Here is a 19438-nt window from a genome sequence, read left to right on the forward strand (position 1 = left end):
AAGGCAGGTTTAGTCGTTTGGAAGAAACATTTTATTTGTATTGACAAAATGAAGTACCGTTCCAATTTTTGGGCAGACAGGTCTAGCGGTTTCAGAGATCGAGTAGAAAAAGTGAAAAAAACGCCATTGGACGGTCAAAATGATTTTTAGACATATGCACATCAAATTATCAGATATTTTTCAGAGATTTTAATTTTAAGTATGAATTTGGTATACATTTCTATGAGTTCCGCCCTAATATATTATCCGTTAAATCCGTTGGATTATTTCTTTTGTAAAACAGCCATGCAGCACGATTGCTTTGAAAACAATTCAAAATTTTAGAAAAATTCAAAGTATAAAAAAACTTCAAAATAAAAAAAAATCCAATTTTTCAAAAAGAAATTTTTCAAAAATTCAAAAAAATTCAATTTTTAAATGTTAAAAAATTTTAAAGGTTTTGTTTTAAATCTAATTTTACACGGAAAGTGCCTTAAGGCACGATGCCATGCACCACTGTTTATCAATACATTCAGAAATGTCACTTAATATTTATAGAGGGTAGTAGCTGGGGTAGTGAATTATTATAAATATTTTTTATATTTCTCATTTTGAATAATTGAACATCCAGCTCTCCGTCTATTATTACTCAGGTACCTTAGGCAAGTTCTGTTCCAAACGAACGCAGCACATTGCGCTGGTGCAATGCCGTGAAAGAACATTTCTTGCTTCGAACTAAAAACTTTCGGAATGTTTGCGCTTCGTTAAATGTTAATAAAATGATTTTTATAAATGAAAAGTGCCGGAAAAGTCGTTAGAAAATGTAGATAGTTCTGTGTGCTAAGTGTGTAGAAGTTTTAGTTTTAATACTCCATTTAAATTCGTGCGTTTTAGTTTAGTTTCAAGGCATGATTGTTTCATGTTGCCAAAGCCTATAAGTATTTTTGTGTTACATTTTTATAAGTTGAGTAATATATTTTGTGTTATTTTGAGGGTATTGGCAATTAGTATTATAAAGCCATTAATTATTCTGCAAGGTTCATTTTAAAAAATAACGACAAGCGCTAATTGCCGTCTCGTTAATTTTATTAATAAGTTCTAATTGTTTACAATTGTGCGCGCGATGTGTAATTATTATATGTACTTGTGACAAACAATGATACAGATTCTTCTTCTCTCAGTGACCAAGAAAGTGATTTCATTTGTAGACGTATGAAAATAAAATACAGTTTCAATCATGGCTCCGCCGGATTTAATAGATTTGAGAAGTCCTGATGGATCGCAAAATCCCAGGATCGTTATTGAAAATGTAGACGCGAACAAACATGAATCCGACAGCGAGGATGTTTTTATGACACCATTAAATTCCTTGTACATCGACGAAGAAGCGTTTTATTCCACTCTTCCTGAAGAAACCGATGTAGTTCCTCCTGCAAGTGCTGACACGTCTGGTGAGATCGAGCAGTGTCTCATGGAATTAGATAACTATCTCCAAAGTTTAGATAACGACGAACCTGCAGGTAATGTCAATCAAGGTTTCGTTTTGGATGAAACCAGACCTGTGCGACCCGAAAGACGGAGACCGGCGTCTGCTGGTCGAGAATCTAGGAATTTTTGCAGAAGGAATCCTTTGAGATCAACGTGGACGGCTCCTAATGATAGGTTGACAGGATCGGATCAGGATTTGCATGTGTCTAGTAGGAGGGATTGGAGTTGGATTCAGGACGTGGCTGTGCCAGACGTTGTGGCGCAAGCCTGGTTGAGGAGGTCGATGAGGAGGGCCCAACCTATTGTTCTTCAGGAGGTAAATATATCGAAATGGGACTTCAACAAAAATAAAATCATTTACTGAAAAATAAATATATTTAGCAAATTGTAGCCTTAAGAGGCGTTCATTAATCACGTGAGGTTTTTAGGGGGAGGGGGAGGACAAAATATCACGTGTGGGAGAGAAGGGTATAGTAAGATATCATGTGTATTTTTTACCTGATTTTTAACTTCCCGTAGGGTAAGTTATTGTAATGGGCCGAAAATCGAAATTGAAAATTTTTACATCTCTCGACGTTTTGAAGGTATCTGAACATTTTGACATACCTCAGAAAAAATGGATGTGTGTGTGTGTATGTATGTATGGATACAAATTTCCAGTCATGTTTTCGGGCGCACGGATCAACCGATTTGAATGGTTCAAAAACCATTCGATTTCTATCTATAGGGAGAAGAGCTGATTAGTTTTTGGCAAAGGCAGGTCCAGCCGTTTCGGAGATACGGAGCAAAGAGTGCAGAAAATAGAAATCGAGTTTTTGAGTGAACGGAGCATCCGATTTGAATGATCTAGAAAACATTCAATTAGTAATGATTGGGAGGAGTGATTATTAGTTTTTGGCAATGGCAGTTTTTTGGCAAAATTTCGAAGATACAGATCTAAATGTGCAAAAAATGGCAGTTTTTGAGAGAACTAAGCGTCCAATTTAAATGATTGAAAGAACTTTCAGCTTGTTTTAACAAAATTGATTTGGAAAAAAAAACTTTCGTGTATTTTTTTTTTAGTTTTTTTTGTATATCAAAAATAATTCAGATTTCATTTTTAATTCTGACTAAAGTTCTAATATACTTTAAACAAATAATTTTAACTTTGCAATTCAGTTTATATAATTCTTATAAATATTAGACAATGTTACAATAATTATAATAATCTATTTAAAAACAATTAATATTCCTCGAACATTTCGTTACGGTACGGAAGTTCCAGCAATTTGCTTTAAGGCACGATGCCATACACCCCACTAGTATTTTAAAAAATCAAACATTTAAAAAAAGCAAATTTTACCATTTTTTGTAACTAAAAATACACGTAATGTTTGGTGGGAAAGGGGGGCTAATTTTGAATATCACTAAGGATGAAAGGGGTCCAAAAATCCTTAAAAACTCGAACACGTAATTAATGGACGCCCCCTAAATAATTCCACATAATTTAATATTTCCACACAATTTAGAATTTTAGTTATTAATTTAATTCATCATTTTCATATTTCAATTTATTATGAAGTCCCATTTCAAAAATATCCGAAGACCGTTTACCCTAGATCAGTTACCATCAAATAACCAAAACAGGACGAACCAGTATCCAATTTGCCATCTATCAACCCAACGACAAGAATCAATAATAGGCCTATGAGTGCTCCAGTTCAAGTTAACAGTAATTCCTTAGTTGCAACAGCAATTGGCCAAAGGCCGAGAAGTAGTTCGGCGTCAAGTAGATCGAGAAGAGCAGCAAGTTTATCTTCGACAGACACCGGCAGCGACACCAGCGTCGAAAGCAGTTGTGCAGATTCTGTAGATCAATCAGGGTAAGTGGGTAAATGATAGTTGTTATTAATTAAATTTTATTTCATAAACAATTTTATTATTAAGCAGGTCAGTTTTATCTCCCCAGCATTGTATACACAGATATGAATATTTATTTATTTAAAACGTTGTATATCTACAGACGGTTTAACAGATGGTACAAATCTCTTCTTTGCACAACTGTTAAAACTTTGTTATTTACAGTAAGATATCAAACGTTGTAAAATATTTTTGATGTAGGTTTTGACTAGAAAAATATTATTTGTGAAGGTTGCTTTTAGGCAGATTTCAAGAACCTCATAAATTCTTAGACATTTATAGCTCTTACGACATGTTTGAAAGATTTAATGAGTCAGATTGAAAATCAAGAGGTTATGTAATCAAACTAGTTGTGTATTGTAAAGCAAATTGCTATCACTTCTAGTTTTGTACACAAATGTCAGATAAATGATATATTGCATACAATTTTTAACTTCCCGCAGGGTAAGTTATTGTAATCGTCCAAAAATCGAAAATATTTTTTTTTGTATATCTACACGTTTCAGAGGTTTCTGAATATTTTGGCATACCGCAGAAAAAAGTGATGTGTGTGTGAGCGTGCGTGTGTGTTTGTATGTGCGGATACAATTTTTGCCGACGATTTCGACAACAAGAATCAACAAATTTGAATGATCATAAAACCATTCGATTTCTTTTGATGTGGTGATAAGTTTTTGGCATGAGCAGGCTGAGCCGTTCCGAAGACATGGGCAAAAAGTGCCAAAAAGTGTAATTCAATTTTTGAGAGAACGGAGCGTCCGATTTGAATGATTTTCAAATGAATGAATGACTTGCTAATTCCGAGATTTACATGAATTTTGCTGCCGTAGCGGCGGCATCCGAATGGAAAAGGTTAAAAAATGTTTCATTTGCACTGACCAAATGAAGAAATAATAGAATTTTCAGGAAGGCAGGTCTAGCAATTTCGGAGATTACAGTGAAAAAATGTCATTTGGCTGACAAAAATGATCATTAGACATATGCACATCAAACTATCATATATTTTATAGATATTTTAATAATAACAAATTCTGTTTACATTTCTATGGGCTCTGTACCAATGTTTATACTTTATACTGCGACGCGGCGCCTACGCGCTTCGATATTTTGATTCTACGCAGCTAACGTGTTGCGATTGCTTTGAAAAAAATTCAAACTTTCCAAAATTATTGAAATTATAAAAAAAATCATTTTTTTCACAAAGATTAAAAATCTAAAAAATCTATATTTTTACAAGTTCTAAAAAAAAATTCATTTTTTTTTAAAAAAAATAATTTTTCGTAGTTTCAGCAATTTGCCTTAAGGCACGATGCCATGCACCACTAGTCAGATTCTGATAATGTTTCAAAGACATCAAGTACGCCTTGTAATTTTTGTTAGAACTATCGGTGATATAAACTAGATTTAATTACGTTTAAAAGGAAATATAAATCCAGATTAGATTAATGGTCAATAAAGAAATTTAATTCTAATTAAACATTGAGCGATTACTGCCTATAACATTTTTTGCTTGAAGTATTGTCTTCCCATGGTTGATTCTCGGAACTTCTTATTAGAATCCTTTACTGTGTTCCATTTAGATTCTCTTGATTACATCAAATAATCATTTCTTATACGAAACCGATTTGCATCCAAGATAAATCTCATCGAACACATGGGAAATGTCGATGGACCAGTTTTGCTATATTAATACTAACTGTTCAACTTGCTTGGGACGAGTTATCTCCGAAGATAAGATGATGATAGAATCATAATTCTTCGCAATATTAAATTTTTATTTACTGTATTATGCTTTTATGACTTGCGCATATAATAAAAAGATGTCAATTCTGAACTTAACTGTATGCAAAGTCTGGTTCTCGTAATAAATGAAAGTTATTATCTAGTGACACGATCTATTGAAATGCATATTATAGAAAACTCGGCCATTGTTCTCAGTTGTAAAATAGATGCAAATTTTATTCTGAAATGAAACTACATCTTCCTTTGGAGATTTGTTTCTGAAGAGTATGTGGTCTTACTTTTATACAAATCTAACAAGTGATAAAAATTATATTCTAAGCATTCATTTTGCCACTATTTTTGTATCTAATATTTTTTTACATTTTTATTAAATTTTATAAAAAGAATGGTAAAATATTGTAAAAATATAATGAACTCTTTATTTGCAAACAGTTTATTTGAAGCCTTGATGAAAATACAAATTTTCACTCAATGCGTTTACAAGTAGATAGATTAGATTAGAATCAATATATCTAATTATATAGATTCTATATAATTTTTGTGCATTAAGTAAAAACAATGCATTTTAATATTCTATGATTATATAGTTGAGCAAAGGTCATCTTTGTCGAAATTAATAGAAATTTTTCGATAGACAAAATGATCAAAAATTAAGCATCGTGCCTTGGGGCAAATTGCTAGAACTTTCCGTACCGTAAAATAAAATTTTAAAATGCTCTAAAATACTTTGAAATGTTTGAAAAATATCTGATAATTTAATGTTCATATGTATAATGATAACTTTTATTCGCCAAATGAATTTATCTTAATTACATTAATACAAGTGATATTTTTTGTGTTTTCTCAAAATTGCCAATTGTATTACTTCTTATCCCGTATCTTTAAAACGGCTGGATTTGCCTTTGTCAAAAAGTAATCAACACGTTTCCGCATCATTTCGAATCGAATATTTTTTGAATTACTCAAATCGGACACTTGGTTCTCTCAAAATTGCAATTTTAGTTATTTCACCCCATATCTTTGAAACGACTGGACCTGCTTCTGCCAAAAACTAATCAGCACGTCCCCTCATCAATATGAATCGAATGTTTTTTGAATCATTTAAATCTGATGATACGTGCTGTCGAAATCTTGGACGAAAAATTGTATCCAAACATACACATATACATATACTATACACACACACACATACATTTTACTAAGGTAAATGTTCAAAAAGTCATAAAAAATATACGGGAAGTTAATAATACAAATTACATTACAAAGTTAAATATAATATTTGTCTTTTTCATTTAATAAATTTTCAACAAAAAAGTCTATGCAATAGATATTTTTGTTTGTTTTGTACTTATCTTCTTCATAATAAATAAGAAATTAAGTTATAAAATAAATAAAATTTAAAAGTAAAAAACCACAAGATACGAACTATTTAAGTATTGATTTAGTCTTACAATTAGAGTATAATACATATAAAAAAATAACTAAAAATCGTAAAAACGTCTCACAGAATTTTTCACATCATAAAAAATCATAATTTATCATTTTTTCTGAAGACTTGTAATAAATTTTTGTCGAAATAAAAATAATCTTCGCGCCTCTCAAAGTTTCAGCAAATTCGTCACGACGAACATCAAATTCTTTTTTACAATACATCGGCATAATAAAATTTAAGAAATATGACGAATTTAATCCCAAACCATGAAACATTTTAATTGTCTCGAGGAATAAAAAAAAAATTGAAGTATGCCACATTTCTGGTTTATGAAAGTTATAGGTTAAAACTTATATGTGAAATTTTAGGTATATAATCAGTCCATTAATCCAATATTAATCTAAACGTTTAATTAATAGAAAGTGTTCTTTATCCATAGTACAATCACCCTTTAAAAAAAAAATAGTTTTTATTCTTGATTTCTATATTGTTGCTGATATAAATATAAAATATATTTTGAATATTAAAAATCTGAATTTGAGAATCATAAAAATATTAATTTAAAAAATCTTATAAAATTATAGAAAATATCAAAAATAATTATCTATAAATTAACTAACGACTAATGATACAATTATTACATATTTAGACAGCAAAAAAAATTATTTTCTGAATTATTTGATAAAATAAATTCGATTTTATTTCAATCTAATTCTAAAAAGTACTTTGTATGGCTTCTGTATTTTGTGCATATATTTTTAGTTTTTTGTGAAACATATGCTATAAATTGTATATTCATCAATAGTGAATAGAACTATATTTAGACTTACTGAAGAAAAAAGTCGTTTATTATATAAAATTTTCATGGTTTCTATATCTGCAATTCATTATAGCACTCGGATCGATATGTCTGAACTTATGGCATTTGCTGTAGTGTCTGCAAAATATTTCACTGAAATATATATATTTTACTGAATACTAATAATAAAAATATATGTAAGATAAAAATATTTACTTTTTTCTGTAACCTTAAGAAAAAAGGTTCGACTCGTTCCTATCTGCATTTTCTTGTTGCACAAAACTTGTTCCTGGCGATTGACCTGCATTCGCGAGTAATTCCTCTCGTAAATTTGATATGAAGGAAATTTATTGAGAATACTGTTAAATGTCTTTAGCACTTATATTAAAACATAGTAATAGACATATAATATCGATATCCTGATGGTAAATTAAATTTTCTGATAAAAATTCTCATCCAAGTACAATCTACATCTCTGATGCAGTATTGTGTGAAAACTCGTGAATTTTTTAATTTTTTTAGTTTTTCTTATTGTAAATTAGTTATCAAAAATGCTTAGTTAATTTATGTATTCAAATTCTTCATTTAGGACATTGAATCCTAAAAAATGATTTTATTTTCTTGCCCTGTGTATTACAATATCTACCTTGTCCCCAATATGTTGCAAAATGTAGGTACCAGTATCGTATGCAAAATGGAAAACTTTCCAATGGGAAAATGCCTTTGTTAACGTTATTTATGTAATTTATACAACCATGGATGTAAGAAGATGTTCTATTGCAATATAAGATTTATTCATAATTATATAGACCAGGAAAAACTGTAAAACAGTCGTGAGTAAAATTTTTTTTATATATGTTTTATTACACCTTTTGTTAGAACTATTTTTTTTTCTTCATAGTTATTTACTTTCGCGTCTTAGAAATAAAAGTTGTATGGAGGAGTTGGACAATTTATTTACAGAACTTTTAGCAAATATTACTCAATTGGTTCTTCAACCGACATTACTTGTGAAATCTTATACAGTAAGTTGTTTTTCTAAATTTTAAAACATGTTTTACCAAAGAAATTCTAATAGCATTTTTTCTTAAGTATTTTTTTTCCTTTATTAAATAAAAGTGCAAGAATTGATCCTTGCAGCATAAATTTTTAATTTTTAGTTTAGCTGTTACTTACCTGAAGTCAAAAATATTATTTTTTATTCTTGAGGAGTTTATGGAGTTAACAATTTGCAAAAAAAACAGTAAAATTAAATAATTTGTCCATTCTGAGGAGCTTTTTAAATAATTTTCTTAATTGTAAAGTATAATGATATTTAATTTAAGATCTAGTGGTGTATGGCATTGTGCCTTAAGACAAATTGCTGGTACTTTGCCGTACCAAATATTATTATTTTTTTAAAACGATTAACATTCTTGAAAAAAATTTACTTCGAAAAAATAAGATTTTTGAGAAACTATAAGTTGGACAAAAAATTACTTTTTATGAAAAAAAAAATTTAAAAAAAATTTTTTTTTTTAAATTTTTTTTTTGAAAAAACATGTTTTCTTTATTTTGACATATTTTGAAAGATCTGAACTTTTTTTTCATAGCAATCGTACGGCTTTAACTGCATATGGAAACAAAATATAAAGCGCGTAAGCGCCGCGTCGCCGTTTAACGGATAAACATTGCTACGGAACCCATAGGAATGTAAACAAAATTTATACTTATTGTCAAAATCTCTATAAAATATCTGATAATTTGATGTGCATATGTCTAATGTTTATTTTTGACCGCCAAATGGCTCATTTTTTTACTTTTTCCCCCATATCTCCAAAGTCGTTGGACCTGCCTTTCCAAAAATTTGAACAGTTTTTTTTATTTAGTCAATACAAATAAAATGTTTTTTGAATTATTCAAATCGGACGCTCCGTTCTCTTAAAAACTGAGTTACCGTTTTTGGCACTTTTTGCCTCGTATCTCCGGAACGGCTAGACCTGCCTTCTGCAAAAACTAATCAGCACGTCTCCTTATCAATACGGACAGAATGCTTTTTAAATTATTCAAATTGCTTCATCCGTGTTCCCGAAATCGTCGACGAAAATTTGTATCCGCACACACATACATACTACGCACACACACACACACACATACATCCATTTTTTCTAAGGTATGCCAAAATGTTCAGAAACCTCTGAAACGTAAAGATATATAAAAATTTTCATTTTCGATTTTTTTGCGATTACTATAACTTACCCTACGGGAAGTTAAAAATTTTCATTTTCGATTTTTTTGCGAATTTCAATATTTTGTATTGCAAATTGTAAATATACCATCTTCATCTTTTTATTGAAACCAAGCCATATATTTTAGTATTTACTTATATAGTTTTGTGCTAAAAAATTTAAATATCTATCTATCTTCAAATTTTGCTTTTTTATTTTATTGTTCACTTGTTCACAGTTCTAATAAGATAAAATTCAATTTAATTAAATATTTTATGCTACTTAAAAAGTTATGAAGAGCCATTCTTTCCATTTCACGATCCACTTAATAAAATAAAGTACGAGTTTAATTAAATATTTTATTCAAGTATCTAGTAGAAAGTAATTAAAAAATTGCGAGAGCATTGATATAAAATTATTTAATAACTTTCATTTTAATTTTATATACAATGTGTTAACAAATCGTTGGGTAATCGATAAATTTAGCTAGTGGAATAATACTAATGTGCAAGTTGTATATGTCCTTGTCCAAAATAGCGTTTCATTTTCTAAAAAACCATCATGGTTAATCAATTCTAATTAGCAATATATATTATGTTTGGTAAATGTTTTAGTATTCTGAATGCATCATTATGCTCTATCACGTCTTAACCATTAACATTTCCTTTTCAAACAAAGAACGACTCTTCGAAACCAATAAATACATTTTTTATTGATTTTATAATTATATCGTGATGCCGTATAAACTACTTCTGGACGTTGAACCCAAATAAGTTGGTGGACTCATAATTCAATATATTTATCTAGATAAATCTGTAAGTTATCTTAGTAACAAGATGGATTTTTACACCTCTATTAAGTGAATGGTAGGTTGTTTATACCGTAGACGTAACGGTTTTATTCACAGTTACCTTGGTGTTACAAAATTGGCATATTTAAGGTCATTAACAAAACAAAATAAAATGGAGATCTGGAACTAGTTCTAAGAACATGCAACAACATATTGCGTTGACCAGTTTTTGCAGGAAACCATATGGCAAAGTATGTAATTTTAAATGAACGAGTAGAGGCTGATAGGAATCAATACGTATTTGGTTTTTTACCAGCAACAACGCTTTTTCTAATATTTTGCCAGTACTTCCATAAAACAAAACTTGTTTCGTATGATCATTGTTCTCAATGGAGATGGCATAAAATTGCATGAACAAAATTGCAGTAAAAGCAATCGTTTTTGCAAAGTGCTATTACAATCTAATACAGCAGCTGTTGAATCATTATTTTAAATGATTCATGACAATTGGTTCTTCCGCAAGGATGAACTGTCTACTCTACCATTAACTTCATCATCCGTCACCCATGTTAGTTTCCTACAAACAGCAACCATGGTGTTTCTCCAAAAGGCATATCCATCATACCTCCACTTTCTTCCAAGTAGGTACTTATTTTTCAATTGTCTTTTACCTAATCCTGCCCTGGTTGGTCTTCCATACAGGAAATGATTCGTGTTTCATGTGATTTATGCGGAACAAGTTTTATCTTCTCAGGTTGCTCCACCTTTGTCTCGCCAACTATATGTAGATGCATCCATTATAATCTCATCCAGCATTACCCTACATTTTGTTAAATGTGCGTGTATGGTTAATACGATTATCATTATTATTATTATTATAAAATATGACATTGCATGAGTGATCCGTTAGATGAAATTGCTTAAAACAAACTCGTATAATGCCTGGAGGTACCGGTGATGACTTAGTGACCTTTAATAAAGGAATCAGGGATCGACAACGTTGAGGTAACATATAATAGAAGGTTGGAATTTGAAAATATATTAATTAAGAACATAGTTGATTTTTTATACATTTGCAAAAAAATTATTTTGTGGCAATAACCATCCAAAACTAGTGGTGATGACATTGAGGCAAACCATTTAGTAATATACTATACAGTTATCAAGAACATTTCGTTAAATCTAATAGGTATATGGTTTTGTGTCAATAGAATATCGATCTCTATTAATTAAGAACAGATTTGTCAATTTTTGCCTAAGTGGGACGATATAAATTTAATGATAATCACCATCCCACTGGGTGCTCACCATTAAAATTTTTATATATACCTGGTATAGTAGACATCATGACAAACTTATTAGTGATCTTTCACATAGAAAATCAGGGATTTATAACATTTAGTTATTATATAATAGTTGAAAAAAGTAGAAGTATATTTGACTTCTTTTCTTGAATAAGAAGATATAAACTTTATAGCAACTGTATTTAGTAATTAGTATATGATGGTATAGTAAGCACAAAAACTGAAACTTTATTTATTTAACAAAATAAGAGTATGCCAAAAGTAATCACAGAGGCCTTCATTGAATCAGGTACTAATTTTTGTCCAATATAAATAATTTGTCCTAGGAAAGTTTATAACAGTTTGCATTCGCAACCTATCGAATTGTAGTAAAAATAGCTAAATTTTGTTCTATGTGCCCTGCAATTTTAAACCAAAAAATCTTCTTATGAAATAAAATGCAAACTGAAATGTAAAAGTGTATCAGGCAGACTGAACTGTAAATAAACAACTGGCTCTAAAAAAATTACTCCAACTGAAAACAAAAATCAATATAATTTTAAACTTCCCGTATGGTAAGTTATTGCAATCGTCCAACATTCAATTCGTAATGATGGGGAGAAGTGGTGATTAGTTTTTGGCAAAGGCAGGTCCAATCGTTTCCGAGATACGGAGCAAAATTTGCACAAAATGACAACTTTTGAGAGTAATAAGCATCCGATTGGAAGGATTCAAAAAACTTTCTGCTTGTGTTGACGAAACGATTGTTTTTAGGTAAAAAACTTTTTTTACCAATATTTTATTTTTTAATTCGCATTTTTTTTATTTTGAATATCGAATATATTTCAGATTTTGTTCCAAAAATTTACCTCAGGGCACGATGCCATACACCACTAGTTTAATTTTTACATTCTGCAACATATAAAGTCGTTATCGTTATTAAAATATCAATTTACGTACATATCATTTTTGCTTATTACTTTCAGTTATTTCTATAAAAAAATGATAATGCAACAAATACGTCACAACGTGTCATTCTGTATTTTATGATTTTATTTGTTGTGATAACGATTTTGTTCTTATCACCTAATAGTGCATTGTTTAAACAGAGCAATGCAGTCCAACTTAATAAAAAATATAAGAAATTGTATAAATTTCTAATTATAGATTTTTTTATTTTTATAAAAATATTTTTTTTCAATACACAATTTTCTCTACTAACTTGTCTAAAATTCAAACATACTGATCCACACATGTTCATCACTTTACTAATATGTTAATTTCTATATCTGGTTCAGCTTTATTATTTTTGTCTCCGATTGCACAATTTCAACAAAACAAATTTCACGAGAAATTCATAAGAAATCAATGTTTATTTATATTTCAAGCACTTCATTATATACTAAAATATTTAAATGGAGTATTTCCTATTTCGAAAATTAGGTAATTTCCGTTCCATATATCAAAATTATCGTTTAACAATATGTGCCTGGGGCTAAAACTGATACCGGTAATGTGTTTCTGGATAATAATAATGGATGTATATTTATATTTTTAAAATATAGAGATAAATAAACAAATATACGTAAATTTAAATAGATAAAATAGGTACACATAGAACTTGTCTTAAATGAACTAGTCAAATTTCATAATAGTTACAGAAAAAGAATATATTTTTAGCATTCTTACTAAATGTGCTTTGAAATAATGTAGAATTTGTTAAGCTAAATTAAGCGTTAAAATTTTATTGTAAATATTTTTTTTATTGAAAATTTAAAATAAATTTTATACATCTCAGACATACGAAAGTGTCTGGTATTAAAATGAATCAAAATTAAATAACAGTAGTATGATTTATTTTTCGAATAATTAAAATGATAAAAACAAATTAAAATATGAAAAAATTGAAATAAAATATAAATACTAAATCAGTGCCTGAACAGATTTTGAAACTTGTTTGTTTGATATATGTTTGTATTTTTTGGTTTTTGCAGTATTGTTACTGAAAGTAAATAATACTGATACCTTTAATTACGATCTCTTCAAAATGTAAAATTTTTGGGTTGAAAAAGTCTATATTATGATTTAAATTAATTATATGTTCGGTTAACATCGTTTTGAATTGCTTGGGATTTTTGAGTTATTTTTATGTTGATGAAGGCGTTTACTCAGGTTTTGGCCAGTTTTCCGATATAAAAATGTTCGCAATTAGAGCAATTAATCTGATATACTAAGTTCGCCTATAATCAGGTATATACATGATAAAATTTAAATATTTAAAAAAACAATATAAAATGGAGTCTCTGTCTGTGGATTACAATAATAAATGTTATAGATGATATATTCTATATAATTAATAAAAACAAATATTTATCAATAAATTACATCGATGCATTATTAATATTCCTGAATCGATAACATTGTAACGTAATTGTCTTGTAAGTTATTAAAATATTAATCGATTTATTTTAAATTCTGAGCATGACAAACAGGTTAGTTTACAAAGCGACTCGGTCTGTATGAATTTTTAAACAGAAAATGGTCGAACAGGAACTAATGATACTACTTCATCATATTAATTTTTAAATTGTATTTTAGTTTGCTTTTCCAACCATCGATTTTTTCTCACAAAGTACGGTTTTTTCTCTGAATGTATGTTTTTATTGTTTAGTCATACTTCTTCGTACAATTCGGTCGGCGAACCGTACAATAACGGTTTCGCAAAAGGAGATTTTCTTCCATGCAAAAATTAGGTTAAGAAGTTTATGTGTTTGCATATCCGATTGTATTTTTTTTGTATTAACTGTTGGGATTATTTTTGATTAGAATCTTTGAATAAAGGAATTTTGAAGTAAATTATTTGGCCAATAATTAGACAAAATAGATTTTCGTGCAGGACTTTCAACAATATCACTTTCCTATCAATTATTATCGAACTGATTGATTGCATCTGGTAATGTGATTTAAAACTTTAGTTTTATATTATCTATTAAATATTTTCAAGATTTTTTTTCGCTACAATTGGTTATAAGGGACGTATTTTTTATATAAATTTAAAATAATAAATTATTTTTAAGAAAATACTTTAATAAATACAATAAATAAAGGTAATTCCGTATATACATTGAGCAACTTCAATAGTTCGTCACGCGTTTGTTGCAGTAATACAGGTTTTACAAACCTTTGACAGGAAATATATATATATATATATATATATATATATATATATATATATAATTAGTGTCTATATTTTGAATATTATTTCTAAACAAAATACTAAAAATTCCAAAATATATACGGGATGTCCCAGAACTTGATGTCAAACCAAAGCAGAGTGATAGTATTGACCTTAACTGTCCTAAAAATATTAGAAAAAACATTATCTCACGTTTTTTAGAAATCATGAGCTTTTAAGTTCAGTCTAGAGCTTTGGTGAAATTCTGGCTATTTTTCGGTTATCGACCGTAATTCGGTCAATTTTTATTACTTTCGTTCATTTTGTAAATTTTTATTACTTTCGTTCAAACTTTGGAACTGCAAAAAAAATAACATTTCTTGATCCATAGTAAAAAAATACAATTGCCACAAGTTTTCAAAGAGTTCGAGAGTTTTTCTAAGAGCTATGAAATAAAAATAGTTAAAATAGATCAACTTTAAAAGGATCTTCTTAATAAAATGCTCTAATATAAAGTGTCTTGTCAAATTTTATCAAAAGTTGGCGGGTTGTAAAATGGTGTGAAATATTTGATTCTTTTATTATTGAAAAATTTAAAGTAAAAATATGAAAACCTAAAAATGACATGATTTTAGTAGTGCATGTCGATATTTTATTTCGTGTCTACGAAATTATTAGTTAATTGTTCGTAATTTATAATAAATTCAAAATCAAACTTTAATAAATATTCGCTTAAATACATACATATTTATTTCCAATAATTGTTACAAAAATATGTAGCCAGAAATTTTCTTCATCCCTTGATATGATTTCACGTGAATTTTCGGTATAAAATTATTAAAATAAATATTTCTATTATCAAAGTAATATTTCGAAATGTTTATTACACCTGTAGAAATAATAAGTAGAACACTTCGTCATATACACATACAGGTTGCAATGGATGCATTAAAGTTACGAAATTTGGTGTCATAATGACTAATTCCTTTATGTTAGATACAAGTATGCACGATAATTTACAAATAGGTATAAAATTATCATTATAAATTATTCTAGAATATAAGACGCCATTATTATTTCTAATTTTATATAAAAAAATAGTTTCTAATAATTTAAAACCTTATAGTAGTCTTACCTACAGTATTGACTAAAACAGACCAACTATTTAATTACAAAGTAATTATAGAATTTGCTGTAAAATTGAATAAAATATTTAGAGATATAATTTAATTTTTTACAATTATTTAAAGTGATTTTATAAAAATTAATAAACATAATTAAATTATAAATAACATTAAATAATTGAAATTATCAAAATATAACAAATAAATCAATAAAATTGTAAAATTTAAATTGTTAAATAAAAAATATTAGTCCAGTAAAATATGTAAAATAACATATAGTTGTGAATATTGCATAAAATTGCACTAAATGTATAAAAATTTGTCAAGTTTATAAAAATTGTCTCCTAATTACCACAAAATTATTCTTGAGCTACTCTTCGAAGACTTCACTGTCTCTTTGCAGACTTGCGTTTTATTTATAAAATTTTTCAGTATTTATTTATAATCAAATATTACTTTTATTATCATTGATTATATATTTTTTCTTAATATTTTACAATTAAATTTCTGTTCCAATTCTGGCAGTTTGCATATCATGTCAACCGTGAATATGCTTACACCTGCAATATTATATTCCGGATACAAAATTATAAAACACCTGGTGAATTTGGGTGTGGTTTACTGGTAAATATGTAAATATTTGATATAATTTGCAAATTACCCTTATAGAAATGAATATTTAAACATATTAGGGTTAAAATATGCGTATCTCTGGCTAAAATCTATCAAATGTTTCAGGAACTTGTATAATTAATGTAGAAAAGGTATTGATTATTTTAAAATTTAACAGTTTGGATTGATTGGTTAGATATCAAGGGAAAACTATTTTTACTGGATTTTACGACAAATTTATTTTTATTTTACGACATTTTATTTTATTTTACGACAAATTTATCAATGAATTGGCATTCTAAATACTTCCAAAAATTTGCTGATCCATATGGAATATCAAAAAAAAAACAAAGCAAATATATGTTGTTCAGAGAATATTTCAATAGTACTTATTATAAATTGATTTATAATATTGAATTTACTTACTGTAAAATATAGTGCTGAAAGATATGAAATTTTGGAAATCTATAAAAAATAAATTTTCGAATGTTTTTTACTATTTTTTTTTTGTTTTATTAAATTTTTATTCCAATTCACAAACACTATTTAAAACAACAAGTAATTGTTGACGTACATTACCTTATTGATGATACCAGATAGCACAATATATATTGTTTACAAATGTTAATTTATTATTTTTTTGATATTTAAATACTACTATATCTAATAAGGAATAAAAACAACACTTGTGCTATTAATGCACATTTTATATTTGTTGATAGGTCAGAAATGCAATATCATGGCAAAAGGCACGTAGTATCGATATATATATATATATATATATATATATATATATTTGTTTATAAATAACATCGTTATTGTTAAATCCGATAATAAGTAAGGGTTTTTATAATTCGCTTTTATCGATTTAACAATATAAAAAATTTATTGGTGATAAATATTTCATGTCAGCATTTTAGTAGTTGATAAATTATATGTATTTGCGTATAATAATAATCGAAACTTCACGATTTATTCATATTATTCGTAAAACTTTTTTCGCCAAATTTGGAAATTTTTGTCAATGCCAATTTTGTGAACAATGTGGTGACGTCTAAACCATATATGTGAGTTATTGCGAAATTTCCACTCTAAATTGATTCGCAAAATTTTTTGGCAAATCTTTTAGTGTGGGAGTTTGCTAATTAGATAAATATACATGGTGAATACATCTTCATAGTGACTGATAAATGATGCCTATATCACTAATTTTACTGAAAAATAACGTAATAGATTCTATAAAAATTACTTGATGCATTGATGTCTTAGGGATTATATTTATTAATTTTTTACAACATGCAGTGAAATGCAAAGTTAGGTATTTTTTATAAGTGTTTTTTTTTATTTAATCTCACATACTTGCATTTCAAGTTAAGGTTTTCGATATCTTTGATTTTCAAACCGATCAGTATCGATAATTTGAATATAAAATTTTACGACAAAAAAAAAATTTTTTTTTATTAGAACTAGGCATCTGGAATAACCAAAATTAACTAGCAGTAAGTGGCATTTTGCTATAAGGCTAGTTACAAAAATTTTCCGATATGTGTAAATCATCGACACAATTAATACCAATTGAGAAACAGCAAATTTTTGATATAATTAATAAACCACTTCTTGTAAGACTTTAATATTTTAAGGTGTTTGTTAAAATTATGACATTAATGATCATAAAATTTTCATCAAATTTGTGATTATCTTCCAACAACCATTTACGAAGAAACGTTTCTACTGATATTCACCAATAACTAATTAGCATGTTAATGAAACACTTTCGTAGGATTATAATATTTTAGGATGTTTGTTAAGATCATAGCTTGAATGATCATAACATAAGTTTTATCAAATTTGTGAATTTTGTCCATCAATTATTTACAAAGAAACGATCCTACTAATATTCACCCAAAATTAATTGGCCTAAGAAAGAACCAATTTTCGTAGGCCTAAAATAACATAGGATATTTGTTAACATGACCTAAACTGTGATTTTCCCATCAATTATTCACAAAGAAACGGTCCGCCTGATGTTTAACAAGAACGAATTAGCATAATACTCCATACTAATATATTTCAAATGCTTATTCAAATTTTTAAAATACTACTTTAGATTTATTTTAGTTTTTTTTACGAAAACGAAGTAATTTTTTTTACAGTTTTACTAATAAATGCATTTTCTTATAGAGTTCCATTGTATGGCTTCTAAATTTTCAAAATCAGTCTAGCAATTTTTGAAAAAAAGCGACCACAAATGTTAAAATTGATCTGACTATTGCTCTCACACATACATACTCTTTCCAATTTCAGTACCAAACGATTCAGAATGGTTTGGAAAGTTGAGAAAAATAAAATTTGCGGCACATCTGATTATATGGTAAAAATATAAACTATTTTTCGGGAAGTTAGTTACACTAATGCTATTCTAATTTTTATGATAATGAGCTAAAGCTAAAGCTCAAATGTAGAAATTTTACTTAAATATTTACCAAAAACTAATTGGCATTATTTCCTTCTAATATTTTTCGTACGTTCTTTAAACTATCAAAAATAAACTTGAAAATTAGCACATCTGGTGAAAAAATAAACTCTTCCTTCGGAAAGTTAATGACTCAAAATTTAGATCAATTTTGTGATGAAGAGAATTAGAAATGAGATGTATTATAAATAATTATTTGAAAAATTGATTTTATAACGTTTTCAACTTTCATAATAAATATTATTTATTTTATCTAATTAAGCTTTTTTACTTCTCCTGTATTTGCTTGTTTGACGACCAACATTTGGTACCAAATCTGCAAAATAAATTTCTTTTATTTTTTTAGACAAATTGAGTTCGAAGATTCATATATATATATATATATATATATATATATATATATATATATATATATATTAATTCTCTGCGCTATC

General features: G+C 27.9%; 1 protein-coding gene across 1 annotated transcript in view; it reads left to right on the plus strand.

The window, feature by feature from the left end:
- Positions 1-755: 755 nt before the first annotated feature.
- LOC113363080 overlaps positions 756-19438 on the plus strand; it is a 44032-nt gene continuing 25349 nt past the window's right edge. The window contains exons 1-2 of the mRNA XM_026605567.1: positions 756-1783; positions 3094-3329. Coding sequence (XP_026461352.1) covers positions 1217-1783; positions 3094-3329 — 803 coding nt within the window. The 5' untranslated portion in view covers positions 756-1216. The remainder of the gene's footprint in view (positions 1784-3093; positions 3330-19438) is intronic.

Source organism: Ctenocephalides felis, unplaced genomic scaffold (assembly GCF_003426905.1).
Source record: "Ctenocephalides felis isolate EL2017-DRISC unplaced genomic scaffold, ASM342690v1 CF-g0.4_SCAFFOLD_00845, whole genome shotgun sequence".
In the NCBI taxonomy this organism is placed as follows: Eukaryota; Metazoa; Arthropoda; class Insecta; order Siphonaptera; family Pulicidae; genus Ctenocephalides; species Ctenocephalides felis.